General features: G+C 42.9%; 2 protein-coding genes across 9 annotated transcripts; one reads left to right on the top strand and one right to left on the bottom strand.

The window, feature by feature from the left end:
* On the top strand, nucleotides 1-20,908 carry GON7 (GON7 subunit of KEOPS complex). 4 transcript variants are annotated; one of them, XR_012037119.1, is made up of 5 exons: nucleotides 26-301; nucleotides 4,843-4,929; nucleotides 8,940-9,129; nucleotides 15,275-15,457; nucleotides 20,088-20,908. XR_012037119.1 is itself a non-coding variant. In XM_072839723.1 (2 exons), the coding sequence occupies exons 1-2, from the start codon at nucleotides 94-96 to the stop codon at nucleotides 3,052-3,054; spliced, it is 303 nt and encodes a 100-aa protein (XP_072695824.1). In that variant the 5' UTR covers nucleotides 1-93; the 3' UTR covers nucleotides 3,055-3,816. The 4 variants fall into 4 exon arrangements, 1 of the variants encoding a protein (XP_072695824.1); XR_012037118.1 differs by lacking the exon at nucleotides 8,940-9,129; XM_072839723.1 differs by lacking the exons at nucleotides 4,843-4,929; nucleotides 8,940-9,129; nucleotides 15,275-15,457; nucleotides 20,088-20,908 and adding an exon at nucleotides 2,960-3,816 and having other exon boundaries at nucleotides 1-301.
* Nucleotides 13,593-16,391, bottom strand: LYSET (lysosomal enzyme trafficking factor). Of its 5 annotated transcripts, none has more exons than XM_072839722.1 (2): nucleotides 16,368-16,391; nucleotides 13,593-15,051 (listed from the first exon to the last, which is right to left on the bottom strand). In XM_072839722.1, exon 2 carries the CDS (start codon nucleotides 15,033-15,035, stop codon nucleotides 14,640-14,642), a length of 396 nt encoding a protein of 131 aa, XP_072695823.1. In that variant the 5' UTR covers nucleotides 15,036-15,051; nucleotides 16,368-16,391; the 3' UTR covers nucleotides 13,593-14,639. The 5 variants fall into 5 exon arrangements, with proteins under 5 accessions (XP_072695823.1, XP_072695820.1, XP_072695821.1 ...); XM_072839719.1 differs by lacking the exon at nucleotides 16,368-16,391 and adding an exon at nucleotides 15,943-16,028; XM_072839720.1 differs by lacking the exon at nucleotides 16,368-16,391 and adding an exon at nucleotides 15,908-15,992.
* Nucleotides 20,909-22,057: the final 1,149 nt, after the last annotated feature.

Here is a 22,057-nt window from a genome sequence, read left to right as displayed (position 1 = left end):
TCCTCCGGCCTGCGCGCCTGCGCACGCCGCGCGCCGGTTTCCGCTTCCGGGTGGCGCTTCTCGGTCGCTGGCTGTGGAAGCCCTGCGGTCGTCATGGAGCTGCTGGGCGAGTACGTCGGGCTGGATGGGCAGCAGCGGCTGTTGCGGGTGCCCTGTGAGGCGCCGGCCGACGCTGACCCTTTCCAGGGCCTGTTGTCTGGCGTAGCCCAGATGAGAGAGCTGGTGGCCGAGCTTTTCGACCCCTTGGTACAGCAGGAAGCGCAAAACCGGGAGGCGGCGGCTGCGGAAGAGGCCATGGACGGTGAGCCCTGAGAAGGTGCAGGAGCGGCGGGGGGCGGGGCAGGGGGCCCGGGGGAGGGGGCGGCCTGGGGAAAGTGAGCCTCGGGGAAGGAGGAATCCAGCTAAACGTCGTTGGCACTAGGGCAGCGCGGATGGCTCAGCGGTTTAGCGCCGCCTTCGGCCCAGGGCGTGACCCTGGAGACCCGGGATCGAGGCCTACGTCGGGCTCCCTGCACGGAGCCTGCTTCTCCCTCTGCCTGTCTCGCTCTGCGTCTCTCATGAATAAATAAAAGTTTTTAAAAAGTAAAAAAAAAAAAAAAAAAGAAAAAAATATCGTTGGCCGGCACTTAACCGCCATATTATCTGGTCTCCTCCTACTTAAGCGTTTTCGCGACTCTTTCCATCTGTATCACAATAAACGTGCCAAATGCCTACTCCTCTGTGCCGGGCCCTGGGCTGTGCTCTGGAGTTAGAATGAGGTGAATGCCACGCAGTTCTTTGTGGAACTCTCAGGCTGGTGGGAGTTAGACAAGCGAACACTCACTACAGATTGGAAGTATGACCCCGGGGCCCTCCAACTATTGAAAAGAGGACCCAGGAAGGCTTTAGAGTTTTAGAGACGGCATGACTTCTGAGCTGCGTGTTGAAGGATGAAAACGAGTGTTATTACCGGGGGTGAAATTACAGACCAGTTAGACTGCCAACCATCATCGCACAATAGGTTCTGAAGATTTCAGTTGAAGGAATCAACTCCCCTCTAACTCCCAGGCACTCGTTTCCCATATCCCATTTTATTTTATTTTTGAGATTATATTTATTTATTCATGAGAGACACAAGAGAGAGGCAGAGACACAGGCAGAGGGAGAAGCAGGCTCCCTGCAGGGAGCCCGATGCGGAACTCGATCCCAGGACCCCGGGATCATGCCCTGAGCGACGGCAGGTACTCAACCGCTGAGCCACCCGGGTCTCCCCCCAGATCACATTTTAGAAAGTACAATTTGGAAGGAGAAATATGAAAGTTAAGTGAATAGAAAAAGAGGTAGGTACATTTTCTGTCCCAACCTGAAGAACCTATGAATTAATTATTGGAGTCAGGACTTAACTCCTCTAAAGAGGGTCTTAAACTGTACTATACTTTCCTTTTTCATTCCATCTTGTTTACATCTTGATAGTTCCAGATAATGTGAACTCAGACCATTACACTGAGTTCAGAGAATACATTGGTTCCATGAATTGTTAATTGGGTGTTGCCACATGGGTTGAAAGTGAAATCCTGGCCAGCCCTGGTGGCTCAGCAGTTTAGCGCTGCCTTCAGCCCAGGGCGTGATCCTGGAGACTCCAGATCCAGTCCCACACTCCCCCTGCATGGAGCCTGCTTCTCCCTCTGCCTGTGTCTCTGCCTCTCTCTCTCTCTCTCTCTCTCTCTGTGTGTCTCTCATGAATAAATAAATAAAATCTTAAAAAAAAAAAAAAGTGAAATCCTATTTCTTGGCTCCAGAATTACTTCTCTCTGTTGAAAATGTTATTGAAATAGGATGAGTGTAGCTAGAACCATTTTTCTTCCTCCCTCCCTCCCTCCCTCCTCCTCTCTCTCTCTCTCTCTCTCTCTCTCTTTCTTTTAGAGATTTTATTTCTTTGACAGGGAATGAGAGAGAGCACAAGCAGGCAGAGGGAGAGAGAGAAGTAGACTCCCTGCAGAGCTGGGAGCCTGATGCAGGGTCTGATCCCAGGACCCAGAGATCATGACCTGAGCCAAAGGCAGACGGTTAACCAGCTGAGCCACCCAGGTGCCCCCAGCTAGAACCATTTCTTAAAATATCATTACTTATCAGAAAAATGACCTATTCTATTAATGGCAGGTCAGTAGTATCTTTGTATTGGAGGACATGTTTTTGTATATTAAATGAAGACCTCATAAAGCTTAGGTTGGGGGCACCTGGATGGCTCAGTGGCTGAGTGTCTGCCAATAAACAATACAACGTGAATGAGCCTCAAAAACATGTTGAGTGAGGGAAGGCAGACAAAAAGGCCACATGTCTTATGATTCCATTTATATGAAATATCCAGAATAGACAAATCTCTGGAGATAGAAAGTAGATTACAGATTGCCAAGGGAAATGGGAAGTGATTGTTAATGGGTGTGGGATTTCTTTCTAGGATGATAAAAATGTTCCAGAATTACATAGTGGTGACAGTGCTGAACCTAGGGAATATACTACAAATCAATAAATTGAACACTTTAAAAGAGTGAATTTTGTAGTATGTGAATTACATCTCAAAAAAAAAGTGATACATAAGATTTTATTTATTTATTTATTATTATTATTTTAAAAATTTATTTATTCATGAGAGACACAGAGAGAAAGAGAGGCAGAGACACAAGCAGAGGGAGAAGCAGGCTCCTTGCAGGGAGCCTGACGTGGGACTCAATCCCATGCCTCCAGGGTCACACCCTGGGCTGAAGGCGGCGCTAAACCGCTGAGCCACCCGGGCTGCCCGATACTTAAAATTTTAAACACCAAAATTCTTGAAATCTTTTTATCCATACACTTTGAATCTGATGTATGTATGATTTTATTAATCCTTAAAAGTGAAATGGTCTCATTATCAACCATTTTAGCAATCTGTTTCTTTGAGCTACTGAACATATTGTCATACAACAAATGTTTATTTTAAAAGGTGATGATGAAGATGATGCAGAAGATGAAAATAACATTGATAACAGAACTAACTCAGATGGACCATCTGCAAAACGGCCCAAACCACCATCTTAACAGTAGCTTTTATGAAATTTTAAAGACTGCTACTATATCTGAATTATCACACACTGACATTAGGAAAGACTTGTGCTCTGGTTTGGAAAAGCATTTGTTTTATTCCCCTAGGATAGTTTGTCAAAGAAAAAATTGTTTCTTTCCAGCAGAGATAAAATAAATGTTTAGAAATTAATCTGTCTTGAGTGAGAAATTTCAGACCATGGAAATAAAATAGAACACTCAATGATGTATAAAATCCTCTAAGTTGGCAACTGAATTTTTATTGTTTTCTACTTTTTAAATAGCTACTGAATTGTGTGATCTTTTGGCTTCTGCTTGTTATTAAAAGTACTTGTCAGATCTTAGTAAGAGCCATGTGACATGAGCAAGTGGTGAAAATTGGATATTAAATTTGAGAATGGCAGTTCTGTGTAAGAAGAAGGAAAACAGGAAGAGAGAGAAGTACTGAAGAAGGAAATGAGCCCTTGAGAGAGACCCAAGGAAACCTGGAACCCACACTCAAACGAATAAACAGACACCCAGAGATAATATCACTCAACAAATATGTATTTAACTTCTACCTTAAGAGAACAAAGTTGGGTGTGCTTTTATGCTGTAACATGTTATATATATAAGCATGTTATGTATATAAACACAAATACAAGTCTTTAAACCATCGATATTGACTATAACTTAAGATATTCTCATCCTGTATCTATGCTTTGATTTTGTTTACTGAAGTACTATTGAATCCTTTAAAATACATATATATTTCTAAAATGCGTATGTGTTTTCCTTTTCTGCTTGTCGGTGGGACTAAGGCATTTATTATTTACTGTGCATGTTTCCTGATTCATTTAGATCGCAAAGAAATCAAGTGGCATGTACCTAAGGAAATGCAAATAGTTACAGAATTTTAGAGCTGGAAGTAACCTTACAGATTATATGATTCATTTCCGAGGTGAATTGAATCTTGAAATAGATGTTGGCCCTGAATTTGAGCTAATCATTTGCAGAGCTGGGTCGTACACATAGCCTTTAAAAGAGTACCAAAAGAAAAAAAAAAGATTACCATAGTACTTTCCCAGGTACACATTCTGAAATCTATAGCTTACAAAGTACATGCTATTGAGGAAACTGAACTTAGGTACCTTTTCTTATCTTTAAAGTATTGTTTTACATCAGCCTTCCACTAAGTGCTCTTATGTAATCAAAATACCAACTAGAAAAGTTTTATAAATAGAAGTTTCCTCGTTTAGTTTGTGATAATGTTTCTAATGTTGGCACTTTGACTCAGTTATTGACATAATTGTTTTCTTCATACAATCCTTAAAAAAAAACCTACCAACATTGTTAAAATAGTTCATATATATATTTTTTTAGATTTTTTTCTTTTTTAAAAGTTTATTATTATTTTTTTTTAGTAACCTCCACACCCAACGTGGGGCTCAGACTCATGGCCCTGAGATCAATAGTCATATGATCATCTAAGTCAGCCAGGTGCCCCTAAAATAGTTCATATTTTGGGGTACCTTGGTGGCTTAGTGGTTGAGCGTCTGCCTTTGGCTCAGGTTGTGATCCTGGGGAATAAATAAAATCTTTAAAAAAAAAATTCCTATTTTTGAAGTAATAGCTGAACTTTGCTCCTGAATATTGTTCCCTTCTTTGTTTAGTAAATATGTTTATAAAGAAGAAACTTCAAGATATTTGAGCTTGTGGTCCAGTGCTTTAAGGTCTGGGTTATAGGTTTGATCTTTTCCTTAATTTTAATACTGATTCTAACTCTAATACTGTCTTCTTCATAAGTGAGCTACATATGTGACCAGTATAGAAGAAATGCTTTGCCAGGTTTTCTGATCTGCTGCCTTCTAAGGGTACAAACATAAGCCACAGGTAAGCAGGAGAGTTAATCTGAATTTCTTTTGAATTTACTTTTGTAAAGGAAAGTCAGCCTCACGATACTAGCTAAAAATAAGCTTGACACTAGACTTAGTTCAGTAATCTTTTAAAATTTGAGACATGGAGTGTGGAGTGTGAAATACATGGATATATGCAACATAATGGTTTTTCTTGAAGTGCTTTTGGGTTACATTAAGAAATAATATGTATTTTTTTTTAAGATTTTGTTTATTTGAGAGCACAAGCAGGGAGAGTTGCAGACAGGAGGGGGAGAGGGAGAAACAGACTCCCCACTGTGTGAGGAGCCTGATGCAGGGGCTCCACCCCAGGACCCTGGGATCATGACCTGAACCAAAGGCAGATGTTTGAGCCACCCAGGTGCCCCTAGAATCAAGATTTTTAATGTAAAAAATAAAACACAAAAGTATTAAAATGGAGTAATAGTTTTTACAGTCTCAGAGTGAGGAAGGTTTCCTAAGCAAGATTTTTTTTAAATCCAGAAACCATAATAGAAGAGATTGGTTAATATGACTATACCATAATGAAAAACAGAACATTCTATAAGGTTGAAATACAAAGAGGGAAAAGGGGCAGCCCGGGTGGCTCAGCGGTTTAGTGCCACCTTCAGCCCAGGGCATGATCCTGGAGACCTCGGATCAAGTCCCACATCAGGCTCCCTGCATGCAGCTTGCTTCTCCCTCTGCCTGTGTCTCTGCCTCTCTCTCCCTCTGTGTGTGTGTGTGTCTCTCATGAATAAATAAATAAAATCTTTAAAAAGAGAGGGAAAAGGTATTTTGTATTTTCAGCACAAATGACTAAGAACTATTGCCTTTTATCAGTCAGACCATAGAAGTGGACAAAGGAAGGGGATAGGGAGATCACAAGAAAAATACACATGGCTTTTAAATGAAAAAAGATGCTACTTCAATAAAATGAATACCACTTTTTACTTTTCAGACTGAAAGATCAAAAGTTTTGATGCAATATTGAGCTGGAAAGGACTTGAGGGTTATGTAGTACTGATGGTGTGATTTGGTATAAGCTCTTTGAAAGTCAAATTGACACTTCTTGTACAGTACAAAATGTTAGATGTACTGTTCTTTGAGCAATTTCACTTATAGAAATTTATCCAGTGATAACAGAACACATGTGCACAGTTCTATAGCACTATTCATTGTAGCATTTATTCTAGGTATTACTACTGTAAAGAACCTAAGTGTCCGTTCACAGAAGACTTTAGTTAATTAAGTAAAAATAGAAGATTAATACAATAATTTTGTGCAGCCATGATAAAAGACCAAAGTATAGCTCTGTGTGTTAGAGACCAATCTCTAAAATATAATGTTAAATGAAAACTAGCAAGATACAGACTAGTGTGTTGAATGCTACTATTGGAGAATAGATACACATGTGGTATCTAAAAGGATAGCCAGACTGCTGCTGAGCAGAGAGTTGGGTTGAGAATAAGAGGGGGGATATTCTTAAAGAGAGAACAAGAACACTCTTGTTCTCTTTGCATTTAACATATTTTGGAAGCACCTGGGTGGCTCAATGGTTGGGCATCTGCCTTTGGCTCAGGTCATGATCCCGGGGTCGTGGGATCAAATCCTGCATCCAGCTTCCCATAGGGAGCCTGCTTCTTCCTCTGCCTATGTCTCTTCCTCTCTCTGTGTGTCTCTCATGGACAAATAAAATCTTTTTAAAAAGTAAGCATATTTTGTATTTTTCTATACAAATACAGAAAAAGTTACTGTTCCTGCAAAGTTACTGAAACTATCTAAACATTTTTTTTTTAAGCTGTATACTCAACATGAGGCTCAAACTCATGACCCGGAGATCAAGAGTCACATGCTCTACTGACTGAGCCAGGCCGGTGGCCCAATTTTTTATTTTAAAAAGTCATGCTTTACATTTAATAAGGGCAGACCAGCCAAATGAATAGTTTAAAACATTTGTCATGTGAGTAATTCAGGGCAAAAATTAGCTAATCTAGACTTTAAAAATCAAAACAGGAGTGCTTGGATGGATCAATCAATTAAGCATCTGACTGGATTTTGGCTTAGGTCATGAGACTGAGCCCCAGGTTGGGCTCTTTGCTGGGCATGGAGCCTGCTTATGATTCTCTCTTTTCTTCTCCCTCTCCAAAAAAAACCTGAAACACAAAAAACAGCTGGGGTGCCTGGGTGGCTCTTTGGTAAGCGGCCGACTCCTTGATTTTGGCTCAGGCCATGATCTCAGGGTCATGGGCTCCACGCTTAGTGCAGAGCCTGCTTGAAATTCTCTCCCTCTCCCTCTGCCCTCCCCCACTCCCCGGCTTATGCGTGTGCATACTCTCTCTCTCTCAAATAAATAATCTTTTAAAAGAAATCCACATTTCCCATATGACTACTACTCTGTCAAAAAGGGAGAACATGACCTCTAAGGAGATTAAGAAACTGAGCTAACATTTAAAAAAAAGGGAGGAGGGGTTTCTAAAACTGATGTGCCTAGCTTTCACCTTGAAAAAAATGCCCTCTACCCAGTGCATTATTCTCAAAATATAAAATGAATTTAACAGTGTTGCCCTAACTATTCCAGTTCTCAGGTGACCTTTAGGATCAGAATTGCCCTAAAGACATGGCCCAGAAAACAGTGAATGCTAGAATGTAAGCCTCTATTTAAATTTTTATTTATTTATTTATGATAGTCACACACACAGAGAGAGAGAGAGGCAGAGACATAGGCAGAGGGAGAAGCAGGCTCCATGCACCGGGAGCCCGACGTGGGATTCGATCCCGGGTCTCCAGGATCGCGCCCTGGGCCAAAGGCAGGCGCTAAACCGCTGCGCCACCCGGGGTTCCCTATTTAAATTTTTTTTAAGAAGTGGCAGCTCACATTGGGGCAGCAGCGAGGCCATTGAGGTACAGTTTTATTTTTATTTTATTTTTTTAATGTTTGTGGGTTTTTTTTAAAGATTTATTTATTTATTTATTTATTTATTTATTTATTTATGATATAGAGAGAGAGGCAGAGACACAGGCAGAGGAATAAGCAGGCTCCATGCCGGAAGCTTGATGCGGGACTCGATCCCGGGACTCCAGGATCGCACCCTGGGCCAAAGGCAGGCGCTAAACCAGTGAGCCATCCAGGGATCCTCCGGGGTACAGTTTTAAATAGAAATTTACTCCAATGCAAAAAGAAAAACAAATTTACTCCAATACTCAAAATTATGCTGGAAAGACTTGTCTTCTTTTTAAAATTTTATTTATTCATGAGAGACACAAAGAGGGAGGCAGAGGGAGAAGCAGGCTCCATGCAGGGAGCCCAATGCGGACTTGATCCCACGACCACGGGTTCACGACCCGAACCAAAGGCAGATGCTCAACTGCTGAAGCCACTCAGGTGTCCCTAACTTGTAAAACATGTTACCACTTTAAATGAGTGATTTACAGGCCCAAAGTATTGCCTTAAACACCAGAGTACTGCAGTTGTGTGCTGTAGCTCTAAGAGGTTGGCATGACACTTGATGCATATGTTAGGGGTTTAGAAAACTTATCTTAAAGATCGTAACTTGAGAATTGCTCAAGGCTGTAACCACCACTTGTTTGTGAATGTGGTTTATGTATTTTTCTGCATGAATGAGGAAAATCCCAGGACAACCATCACAACCATTGGCAAAAATAAATGGACTCATTTTAAATCATTTTAAATCTAATTTAAATCAAAATATATCACTACATGCTGAAACCTGAGAAAGCTTAACCACTAAACTTGAACATGTGAAAGATTAGACTATGCACTTAGAAAATGTTATCTTTAACCTTTATTCTCTCTGGAGAGCAAGCTAGATTGTTTTGCAGTCTAATGAAAGAGGTATCCAGTGGCAATAAGAATCACTCATGGGAGAATTAATTATGAGCACCTATGTGCCAGGCACTGTCCTAGGCATGGGGTGTACAACAGTGAATAGACAAAATTGCTGCACTCGTGGAGTTTAGATTCTTCTTTTTTTTTTTTTTTTTTAGGATTTTATTTATTTATTCATGGGACACACAGGTAGAGGGAGAAGCAGGCACCCTGTGGGGAGCCCAGTGTGAGACTCAATCCCGGGACCCCGAGGTCACACCCTGAGTCAAAGGCAGACACTCAACCGCTGAGCCACCCAGGCATCCTGGAGTTTAGATTCTGACAAAATGTGTAAAGTGTCACATGATGGTAAGTGCTGTGGAGAAAAACAGGGAAGGAGGATAATTTAAAATAGCTGGTCAGAGGCAGCCTCGTGAAACTTGACAACTGAACAAAGGTCTGAAGATGTGATCAAGCAGGCCAGGGCTGAGCACTCAAACAGAAGGTCCGTGCAGTGTAGAAGTCCTGAAACAGGCTTTTCTGGCGTGTTCTAGAATCAGCAGGAAGATCAGTGGCTAGAGTGGAGTGAGGGATGGAAAGTGGTAGAAAACGAAAATTGTCGAGGGCCACTTATTCAGGACTTTGTAAGCCATGTTAACTTTGCCTTTTATTCTCAGAAGGGAAGCAAATAGGAGGATTTTTGAGAGGAGTAACATTTTAAAAGAATCCCTTGCCACTTGTCTGATAGAGCTTAAAGGGGCCTTGATCAGATTTTGGTGGGTAGAGAGATGAGGAGCTTGGTTTAGGACAGGTTAAATCTCAGATTCCTGGCAAGACATCTTAGTAAATATCAAATAGGTGGTTGAATATCCAAGTCTGGAGCTCAGGAGAGACTCAAGATAGTAACATAAATATGGGCACTTAAAGCCATGAACCTGGATAGGATGAGCAAGGGGAGTAGGTATAGAAATGAGAACTGGGGTATGTCAACATTCACAAGCTGGGCACAGCCCACAGAGAGGAACCAGCAAAGGAGACAGGAAAAGCTAGTGAGGAAGAAGGCAAACCAGGAGAGTGTCTAGAAGTGGGGTAACATCTGGTAGCTGCTAACCGCATGTGGCTATTTGAACCAATTAAAAATTAAAATTCAGTTCCTTAGTCACACTAGCTGCATCTCAAGGGCTCATTTCATGTAGCTAGTGGCTACTGATTTGGACAGTACAGATAGATATCAAACATTTCCATCATCACTAAAGCCCTACTGGGGAGTACTGGTCTGGAAACTAATTCAGGAAACTGTCTCAAGGAGGGTATCAAAAACGGCTAATGAGGCTACTGAGCCTTGACCACTGGGTTTAGTTGGGTACAAGTGACCAGGGACCTCTTTACAAGAGAGCAGTTCTGGTAGAGTGGAAGGAAAAAGCCTGATAGAAGTATGTTCAAGATCATCTGTAGGGAAAAAAAAAAAAAAGATCATCTGTAGGAGAGGAACTAGAACTAGAAAACACACTTTTCCTTGACCTTGGGCTCTGGCAGGCAGCTAGCTGTCTGTATGGTCATGTCCACGCTGACACTGCTCCTAGACTAGAGGGCCCGATAGGCCCAGCATGGAGCTTCCGGTGCTCCAGATCATCCCACGCTGCCCTAGGAACACCTCAGGACCATGACTATCACCAGAGGACTCACCTCTTGCTTTGTTTTCTCCTGCCATGGGGCTGGGTCTTGTCACATTTGGAGAGCTACAGGAAGCAGGAGTGAAGGGGACTGTCCTCTCCTTCACCTTGTCACTTGACCATGCTTAGTCCTAATCATACCTGCTGAATTCTTAGCTAGCCTCCTAGGATCATGGCCTTCAATTACAGTGACCTCTTCTACAATCACGACATCTTTATTTCTCCATAGTGATATCCTGGGACCACATATATCACTTTATAAGGTCCCACTCTGTAGGGCCCTGCTTGTAACAATAAAGTCTATTTAAGCCTCAAAAACAAACAAACATACAGACATCTCTCTAAAGATTTGCAATTCAAATAGCTGGGTGAGCTTGCTGCAAAATATTTGTTGAAGCTGCTCCAAAGACAAACACAGCTGAGATGACAAACAGTTCAATCTTTATGGTACATAAAAATCCATGGCCCAGTGATTCTCAACCAATGATTCCAAAGCAATCATGTGAAGAGCTCTAAAAACACAATTGGCCTCTTCTCCCCTCCCAGAGATTGATAAAATTGGGAAGGGACCTTGGCATTATGTGAGGAGTTTTGCTTTGTTTTTCATTTGGATGATTCTATGATACAGCTCTAGTTCAAGACCTATGCACTGTCTTAGGCCAAAACAAAAATACTAATGCAGGATTCCCAATCATGGTCCAGAACTTGATGGAACTTTACAAATATGTTGGAGAATTTATAAAGTGATGGCACATGCTTGATCCAAAAGTGAATCATGCGGTATCATAGTAAGCTTTCTAACAGTGTTTTGGAGATTGAGATTATTAAGTCCTCAAGAAGGAAATCAACACTAGATAATAAAGACTATAACACTTCCCATTGTGAACAAACCAGTTTGATTATTATATGTGTGCAATTACTCTCATAGGAGTGCTTTATCTGATGATTCCCCAAAGAAAAGCTTTTTATTAATTATAAAAGCTTTGAAATAGAATCAAAAATTCTAAACTTAGGAAATCATATTTTTTACTTTAAATCTGGTAGCATCTAAGGGTGCTACCCAGGCCACCTTAAGGTGGCACCCTTAGATGCTACCAGTCGGTTAAATGTCCAACTCTTGATTTTGGCTCAGGTCATGATCTCAGGGTCATGAGATCAGGCCCCATGTTGGGCTCATTGTGGCAGCAGCTTGAGGTCTCTCCCTCTCCTGTGCCGCCCCCAAAAAAATTAAAAAAAAAAAAACGGTGGCATCTTTAAAACTAGAAGTTACATGGTGACTCCATGAATTAGATGTTTCTCCAATTTAGTTGCCTATTCTCTATCCTCGCACTTTTTTTTTTTTTTTAAGATTGCATTTATTTATTCATGAGAGACACAGAGAGACAGAGACATAGGCAGAGGGAGAGGCAGCCTCCCCACAGGGAGCCTGATGCAGGACTCAATCCTGGGCATTTTCCATGAAAAACACAACAGGCTTTATTTCAGATGTGGTTACAAGTAAGGTGACTTATTAAGCAACTAGGGTACATAATTATTTTTCTCATTTCTAGAAGCAGATATTATTGACTAGCATGGATACTAGGATGCTTGTCCTTTCTCTGAAATCCCTGAAGAATTTCCTGTATTTGCCATTTATCTAATCCTGTACTCACTGCTTATTGTACTATGATGTGCATTTGAAATAAATAACCTGACATAATACACGGGTCTCCTCTCCACCAGCTTAATCTCCCCCTCAATCTAACAGAGCTAGATTAACCCTGCAATCTGAAACCTAATAATTTTATTTGGAAATACTGAATTACTCCCACTCTACTTCTTTTTTAAAAAATTTATTTATTTGAGAAAGAGAACACAAGTGGTAGAGAGTGAGAAGCAGGCTCCCTGCTCTGCCTGCTTCATCCCAGGACCCTGGGATCATGTGGGCCTCCATCCCAGGACCCTGGGATCATGACCTGAGCCAAAGCAGATGCTTAACTGACTGAGCCACCCAGAAGCCCCTATTTTAATATTTTTACTACCAAAGCAATCTGGTCTTGAAAACTAGAAATGGACCAACCACTTACTTAGCAAATCTCAAAATGCTAGAATTTGAAGTATAAAAGATAAAAGTCCACTTCAATAAAAAGGAATTACTACTTTATAAGACAAATGACAAACTCAAAAACCTTGCATTATATCAAGCATTTATGAAATGAAAAAACTGAAATAATTCTCTTAAATCATTTTTAAAATACCACTGCCTCAAGAGTAATCAAATCAAGCAAGAAAACTGCTCAGTGATTTTCCTCAAATTATTATTTTTTTTTTTCCTGAGAAGCAGTATAATGGAGTAATAGAGCTAGAGATCTGAAGCCAGACATGGGTTCAAATCCTGGCTCTTCCATGTCCTTGTTGTGTGACTACAGGCAAGCTAATTCCTGTGCTTCCTCTTCTGTAAAATGGCGCACTAGCAGCAGCACAAACCTCCCCACAGGCCTGTTTTGAAAAATGTAAATCACTCAGAACACAGTGCCTGCAATGTGCATACTACTAGTTAAGTACTCAAAAGATGCCAAGTGATTTGGTTATCTGACCCTCACAGAAACGGTATTTCAAACTGCTGCCTACTTTGGAGATTCAGTGTATTATAGCAAAAGATAGATCATTTCAGTCTCTAGCCCTCTGGAAGAAGTGAAGGGAAAGTGAGATTGATTACCTGGAGAAGGACCTGATCTTGCTGCTTTTGAGTTACAAAGGTACCTGCTCCATCTTTCGAGTAAAGCTTGCTGTGAAATGTTCAACCTTCCATTCTAGTCAAATCAGATTTAAATGCTGAGGTTGTTAAAACACTTCAATTTTCAATAGCTCCTATGAATTGAGAAAAACCTTTAAGTAATGCCATTTCCATTCTTTGGCATGGCTAGGCAGACAATATCCTGAAATATGTCATTTGTGAGAAGCACTACAACTCAGTGGTTAGGAACAAAGGCATCAGATGCCTGGTCATACCTCTGGCTCTGCTGCTCACCAGGTGTGTGACCTTAACAGGCAAGTTACTTAACTTCTCTACCTCAGTGTCCTTATCTATAAAATCTGGATAATAATTGTTTCTTAGGGTTGTTGAGAGGATTAAAGGAGTTCATTCATGTAAACCTCTTAGAACAGGACCCGAAAGAATAAGCACCAAAAAAGGTTATGATTATTATTAAAATCCATCAGTGTAAAACATTTCCTTGGTGTTAATGACATTAACTGTATAAAAAATACATCTTGATCTCACCCAGAAAAAAAAAAATCCTAAAATCTGGTATTTCCATGTTTTAGTTAATTGTATTGGTACCAGACATGAGGTAGTAAGTACAGAAGCAAAGGAAGAAGTACAATGATCACATCTTTATGCAATTAACCTGTTGCCTGAAGACCGGAAGACTGGACCTTAGGCCAGAAAAGAAAATCAGAAGGATGATGACTTGGTAATATTTTAGAGGAGTGTCTCACATCTGACAAGGACCAGACTAAATATTTTAACTGAATACCTCGTTTCCATCTTCTCTGTGTAAGATTTCTCAACTTTCAAACATTTACTTTCTTCCCAAGTAATCTTTTAAAAAACTAGTAGCATTAATAATGCTGATAGTGCCAGTAGCATTACCAAAAGGAAGCACAAACTTTGCTTATCAATACAGCCATCACCTCAATAATTTTATACCAATTTCTCACAAACTGACAGTAAGCAAGCATAAATAGTTGGCCTAGTTACAACAGGTTGATGTGGTGTTTTAGCCTGAAGAATTTTAAAGCAAGCCAAGTAATTGTATAAAATTTAAATTTTATGACCATGTTTGGACCTTTTTACATTAAGCACAATGGAAATGTTCATATTCATTTTTCCCCATAGGAAAAATTTCTGAATCATCACTATGTTGCACAGTAGAATAAAAATAGGAGTTCAGGTACTTATTCAAGTTTCTAAAGAATGCAAATAACAGACACGATTTTACTTCCAAAATCTGAAGTCATCAACATGATTTTGTAGTACTGTATCTCGGGCTTCACTTAAAAATTCATTATTATTCAGATAAAGACAGCCCCCTAGTCACACTTTTTAGAAAGCCGCTGTCCCACCACAACTTCCTGAGGTCTGCAAAGAAACTGCAGTCTTGTGATCGGGCTCCATATGGTACTGGCAGTTTTTTAACTGTAATGAAAAAATGGTGACTGATTTTACGTGTCAATCAGTTGTAGTCTGCTGATCTGATTAGAAGCCTTGACAAATGCCTGGTGGCGATTGCAAATAACTGCCAAGCATATGGGGATAATACAGTAGCCCACTGTTTTGGGGTCAGCTCTCGTACAAGAATAAAGGAACAAAAACATCTGTAAGTAAGGTATCAGAAAAATAACTGTCCAAAACCAAAAAGGCAGGGAGAGTAAGCGAGCTTTCAAGGAGTGTGTCCATGTGGTTCCTTCAAGGGGCTCCTCCGGGTGCTGCTGAATGTGTTCCAAGGCCAGCCTGTTGTAAGTCTCATTGATTTCAAAAACATAGTAAAACGCTCCTGCGCTTGCTAACAAATACAATCCCACTCCAATCCATCCCATCCTCTGGCGGAAGTTCATCATTCTCCATGCTCTGTGCCTTCACATTAAGAAAAAAAAAAAAAAAAAAAAGTTAGGGTGTAGTAAATGGTGTCAGGGCAACTAGTCCCCATTAATGCATTTAAGCTGGGAAATAACTAAATCGACATTTACTAAGAAATGTAAACAACTCACAGCTTGTTTTAGGTAATAGTTATGAAAAAGTGAAGTTTCAGTATATATATATATATATATGGACAGTGCTTTCTATGTGAATCCCACAGAATAGACCAATCACCGAACATCCGGCTGAAACAGGTCCAGCACACCTTCCGTGAGGAACTGGGACTAAACTGGTTTCCTCAGAAGACTTCGCTCCTACAGTCCCAGTAGTTTCTGACTGAACAGTCCTGTTTTGGACGTGAACGCTCGATGCTGCAAGTCAAACCAAAGTCGGAGCCCCCACGGTAAGACCGCAACTCTTAAACACTTACAGTGGTCCCGAAAATCTTCCTGTCCCCACGGCAAGCGTTAAAGAGTCACTCAGTTCTGAATAATCGGGCGGTTTGGGCATTTCAGAGAAAGCCACCCTAAGAGAAACCCCCGGGGTCACCGGCTGGGAGACACGGGAGCGCGGCCGGCCCGGAGCACAAGCTAATTGTGATCAAGCACAGCGTGACCGCGCCAGTCACGCGGCGGCCCGGCCCCTGTGGCGGCGGCCGGAGCCCCCCCGAGCCGTGTCAGCGGGCCGGGCCCGGAGGCTCCCCAGCCCCCCCGCGGGCCTCCCCGGCAGCCGGCCCCGCCCCCCGCCGCGCCGCAGCGCCCGCGGCCGCGACCAGAGGCGCGCGGGCGGCGCCGGGCCCGGGCCTCTCCGCCTCGCAGCGCCGGGAGCCCGGGGCCGGGCAGCGGCCACCCACCGAGCCTGCGGAGACCGGCAGCTCCCGGATCTCACCTTCCTGTCCCGTTTGGCCCGCCCGCCCGCCGTCCCGGATGCTGCCACAGTCGGGACTTCCGGCTCGGGCCGGAAGCCGCGCGCTCCGCCCGTCGTGACGCCGGGTCTCCTCCCGGCGCGCGCGCCCGGCCGGCTCAGGTGGGGACCGGGGCGGAGGCCGCGGGCGTCTTGCCCGGAGCTGCTCGGTCCGGCTCCGCGTCCTCGCCCGGCGCCTCGCCGCGGGCCGCCGTCCCCCCGGTCGCCCTCCGAGTGCGGGGAGGCCGGCCCCCGCTGCGCCGGCGAGGGGCGCGGGCGCGGACGACTGCACGGCCGAGGGGGAGACGGCCCGGAGGTCGCCCTCCGGGGGGCCTGGCGGGGGCGGGGTCACCGGCCCCCGCCGCTGACCCGACTGCCCGGCGCTCGCAGGCCTCCGACCCGGACCTCACCTGGGGGCTGGCGCGGCGCCACCTGTGCCCCGGCCGGATTAGACTCGGCATCCGCTGCTTGGGGCACCACGACGCGAGGCTGAGGACTGGCGCGGGGGGACGGATGTGCGCCCTCGGAGGGCATCCCGCTCCCCACCCCGACCTGTGCCATGGCGGAAAGCGAGGAGGCTCTGCGGGCCGCTTTGGCGCACTTGGGCGAGCACGGACTGCGCGGGAGGCTGTTCCGGCGGGACGAGAACAGGAACGTAGCCCTGGTCGGGCTCACCGAGGAGAGACTACTCGTTCTCTGGTCCCTAAGGAGATACCGGACGAGGGGGTGTCTGGAGAGTGATCTTTAAGCCGCCAGACCTGGATAATGAGTTTTTAAGCAGATTAAACGGATTCTTAGAGGGAGAGGGCACAACGTTGAGTTGACCAGAGCTCTTGGATATGGAAACGACCCTTTTGACCTAGGCCAGAACATGATCCCAGAAATACAGACCCCTATGTTGACACAAGCATTAGAGGGAGCCCTTCAGCCTGTACAAAAAGCTGAGAGTGTTCTCAGGCAGTGAGCCTCCAGAACCAGGAGAAGAAGAATTCGAATCCCGGCAGTTTCTTCATACTCCTCAGATGACGAAGACATGGCCGGTGTCAGATGCAGAGAAAAGAAGGCCATGGCTAGAGAGCCTCAGAGGCCCAGCATTTGATGTTATTTGTTTCCTCAAGATAAACAGTCCTTTCGTTACAGTTGCTTGATGCCTGCAGGCTCTTGAGCAATAACCCCAAACAGGCTCGTGTTTGGGGTTATTGAGAATCCTAGGGAATTGCAGATCAAGTATCTGACCACTCATCAGAGAGATGAAGATAAATTGTCTGCTTACCTGCTAAGGTTGGAGCCTTTATTACAGAAACTGGTAGAGAGAGGAGCAATTGAGAAAGATGTGAATCAGGCTCACCTAGACCAATTCCTGGCTGCAGCCATCCACGGAACCCTTCGCAGGAAGCTTGCTCTGCCACAGGCCGGCCCAGCCCCTGGCTTACTGATAAAGGATGAAGAAGCAGCTGAGGAGGAGGAGGCCCTTTTTCAGGCAGTATTAGAAGGGCATTTCTCCTGAATCTTAGGCAACCAGGAAGGGGTAGCTGGCAGCAAGCAGAGCATGAAGGTAGAACAGTCAGTGTACTCATGATAGATATTAATCAGTCCCTTCCTTGTGCTGCTGAGGAATTCATTCTGTACAGTTCCCTGTCTAAATCCTTTGTCATTTCTTTTTTTTACGATTATTTATTTATTCATGAGAGACACACAGAGAGAGAGAGAGGCAGAGACACAGGCAGAGGAAGAAGCAGGCTCCCTGCAGGGAGCCCTATGTGGAACTCTATCCTGGATCTCCAGGATCATGCCCTGTGCTGAAGGTGTGGCTCAGGCACCAAACCACTGAGCCACCCGGGCTGCCCTCCTTTGTCATTTCTGTGCCTATTTAATGTTTCCCTAATGTGTCACAGACTAGGAAGGATGTAGTTCTGCACTAGCATTTATGTATTTAAATTTACATCTGTGAATTTACCATACAAAATTGTCCAGAGGGTCTGTCGCTACATATGTATGATGCTCTGAGAGATGTCAGCTTATGTGATAACAGGTGCAACCATAGCATGTTGGATGTGATGATGTATCATAGATGGTTTTTAGGTGTGTATTGCCCTATATTTATTATCAAAATATGAGCCAGTGGTTAAGATGCTAAGTTATTTTCTGTTTGAATCACAACTGTACTGATTCTGTGCAATCAAAACAAGAGGCAGAATCAAATGCTGAGGTTGATAAGTTTGCAGCTGTCAACTCTAACCCTGGATTTCTGATATGTGTCATCAGAACATTCAGTTCTGAACGTCATTCTAATAAGTGTTATAAAATGATCTATGTGAACTTATAAAATAAAGGAATGCTAATAAAATGACCTTCTTAAAATGTCTTACTTATACATCACAATTCCAAGAGATATTTCATTTGAACAGAGGGTTCCAAAAACATAAAACTGAAAACCACTGAGGTCACATAATCTTAGTCCCTTGCATATTTTCCTCTTAGTGACCAGAGGATAGAGAGTAGTTCTTTTTCATTTTTTTTTAAGATTTATTTATTTATTTGACAGAGAGAGAGAGAGAAAGAGCCTGACCGGGGGGAGGGACGGAGGGGGAGAGAATCTTAAGCAGTCTCCTTGCTGAGCACAGAGCCCGATGCAAAGCTTAACCCCACAATCATGAGATCATGACCTGAGCCAAAACCAAAAGTTGGATGCTTAACTGGTGAGCCATCCAGGCACCCCTAAGGAGTAGTTTTCTAACTGAGATTGCTGAAGGGACCTTCTGACATGGGGGAATGAAAGAAGATCAAACACAAATTAATGCAAGGAGTAGGTCCAAATGCATCAGTGTCGAGTTTGGAAAGTGATAGGGAAGAAATAAAGGTTGTATGCTTGTCTATGACAGACTAGACTAAATGAAAGCTTTCCCGTGTACTTTCTCAATTGAATCCTCTTAAAAATCTTGCAATATAGGAGAACTCAATTTCTCACTTGTAGAAATGGGCACAGAAAGGTTAAAAAATACTTGTCCAGGGCAAAACAACTAGTAAGCGGCAGGTCCAGAAGTGTATCCTCTGCCCTGCTGCAAGGCCCATAGTCTTCCATTGCCAAAGAAGAGAAGCAATCACAAGGGTATGAGAACCCAACAGCCTCACAAACACGGCAGAAACACAACAGATGTTAACCATATTTCGTACCTGTCTTGTATGCGTTAGTGTAGAGTTTGTTATTCTGAATCATTACTACAAACTAGACATTATGAGAAGCGGGGAGTATGAGAACCTGTAAAACCAGGCAGCCAGGAGGTTGGGCATGATTTAATGATTTGGTCCCTAAAAAAAAAAAAGTCAGTATGAAGAAAGCTTGAAAATTGCGGAAAAGTAACGTCTTCCTCTTTAATAAAAATACCCCAAAGAACCAAATTTGGGATATACACCATTGGTTTAGATTTAGAGGCATTGCAGAGTATTTCTGTTAAGACTGAATATCATGGTTTCATTCTTTATTAAGTCCTCCCACTATGGGAAGCTAAACACAGATCAAGCCGTCACATTATGCCCCTTAGATATATGTGATTTTTACTGGTCAAATGTACCTCAATAAGGTAAGGAAAAAGAAGCTAAATAATAGATGGCGTAGACTAGATACATTCAAAGGTATAACTGATCTTGTTGGTACATGTAAGATACTTACTTTGATACCTTAGTAGTGGGAAGTGGTATACCTGCATTTTGCTGATAGATACTGTGTGTGCACACTTGGGTGTTAATACACACTGCACCTCTCTACGTGAAGCACTGAGCTGGAGGGTTTAGACTGTATAGTGAAATTTAGGTTATGTGGGCACATGGGTGGCTCAGTGGTTGAGCATCTGTCTTCAGCTCAGAATGTGATCTCAAGGTCCTGGGATCAAGTCCCGCATCGCGCTCCATGCAGGGAGCCTGCTTCTCCCTCTGCCTATGTCTCTGCTTCTCTCTCTGTGTCTCTCATGAATAAATAAAATCTTTAAAAAAATAATAAAATAAAAACTATGTTTCAAAAATGTGAACAACAAAATACTAAAATGCTAACTGGTTGTGTTGGGATGATGGAATTATAAAGATAGTTTTCTTGCTTCCTAAAAGTATTTTTTTCTTTCTTTTTTTTTAAGTAGGCTCCACGCCAAACATGAGGCTTGAACTCATGACCCTGAGAACAAGAGTCACATGCTCTCCTGACTGAGCCAGCCAGATGCCTCTCACCTCATACCAGTGAGAATGGTGACAATTAACAAGACAGAAAACAACATATGTTGGAGAGGATGTGGAGAAAGGGGAACCCTCTTGCACTGTTGGTGGGAATGTGAACTGGCATAGCCACTCTGGAAAACCATGTGGAGGTTCCTCAAAGAGTTAAAAATCGACCTGCCCTACGACCCAGCAATTGCACTGCTGGGGATTTACCACAAAGATACAGATGCAATGAAATGCCGGGACACCTGCACCCCGATGTTTATAGCAGCAATGTCCACAATAGCCAAACTGTGGAAGGAGCCTCAGTGTCCATCGAAAGATGAATGGATAAATAAGATGTGGTCTATGCATACAATGGAATATTCCTCAGCCATCAGAAATGACAAATACCCACCATTTGCTTCGACGTGGAGGGAACTGGAGGGTATTATGCTGAGTGAAGTAAGTCCATCGGAGAAGGACAAACATTATATGGTTTCACTCATACAGGGAATATAAGAAATAGTGAAAGAGATTATAGGGGAAAGGAGGGAAAATGAGTGGGAAAAATGAGAGAGGGTGACAAACCATGAGAGACTCCTAACTCTGGGAAATGAACAAGGGGAAGTGGAAGGGGAGGCGGGTGGGGGGATGGGGTGACTGGATGACAGGCACTGAGGAGGGCACTTGACAGGATGAGCACTGGGTGTTATACTGTATGTTGGCAAATTGAACAATAAAAAAGTATATATAAAAAATAAAAGTGTTTTTTTAAATGAAAAATACATATGCAAAGGAAGTACTCAGAAAACAAAAGGGAGGTAGAATGTCAAAGAGACAAGAACCAGCCTGAAAGAGCTCCCACTGGTAAAAGGTGCAATTTGAACAAAACCAATAGGATTACATTGGATTATAACCCAAAGTGTAAAATAAATATCTACAAGTTCATGCTGATATAAATACATGAATGAATAAACGTGGGAGAAGAGTTAGATTTTCCTTAAAAGAATTTCAAACCATTTATATGGATGCTTCCCCTTCAGGAAGTGGAGTCTAGGGATGTCTGGGTGGCTCAGTGGTTGAATGCCTACCTTTGGCTCAGGTCATGATCCCAGGGTCCTGGGACCAAGTCCCACATAGGACTTCCTAGAGGGAGCCTGCTTCTCCCTCTGCTTGTGTCTGTCCCTCTGTGTGTGTGTGTGTCTCTCATGAATAAGTAAATAAAATCTTAAAAATAAATACATACATACATACATACATACAAACATACATACATAAAATCTTAAAAAGAAGGAAGTGGAGTTTATCCTCTTCTCCCCCTTAAGTTAGGCTGAATTTAGGAATGGAGTAATGAAAGGGCGAAAGAGTCACTTTTCGGGGGAGAAACCTGGCAAGTACTAGCTTGGCTAGTTAACATCAAGATTAATGTCAGAGAATGCAGTCTAGTCTATTGTGAAAAATTTATCAGACAAACCCAAATTGAAGGACATTCTACAAAATATCCGACCAACAGTCTTCAAAACTATCAAGATCATGAAAAATAAGGAAAGACTGAAAAACTGACAGACTAGAGAAGACTAAGGAATCATGGTAGCTATATAGAATCTGGTATCCTGGAAGGGCTTTTGGGACAGGTAAAGGACTTTAGTGCAAAAGTAAAATCCAGAAATAGTCTGGAGTTTAATAACTAGTACTATATCAATGTTGGCTTCTTTTTTAAAAAAATTTATTTATTTATTCATGAGAGACATAGAGAGAGAGGGAGAGACACAGGCAGAGGGAGAAGCAGGCCCCATGCAGGGAGGCCGATGTGGGACTCGATCCCAGAACTCCAGGATCACGCCCTGGGCTGAGGGCAGGGCTAAACTGCTGAGCCACTCAGGGACCCCCTCAATGTTGGCTTCTTGGAGGT

This window comes from Canis lupus, chromosome 9 (genome assembly GCF_048164855.1).
Source record: "Canis lupus baileyi chromosome 9, mCanLup2.hap1, whole genome shotgun sequence".
In the NCBI taxonomy this organism is placed as follows: Eukaryota; Metazoa; Chordata; class Mammalia; order Carnivora; family Canidae; genus Canis; species Canis lupus.
Note: the sequence above shows the minus strand (reverse complement) of the source record. Positions and strands in the feature narration are given on the sequence as shown.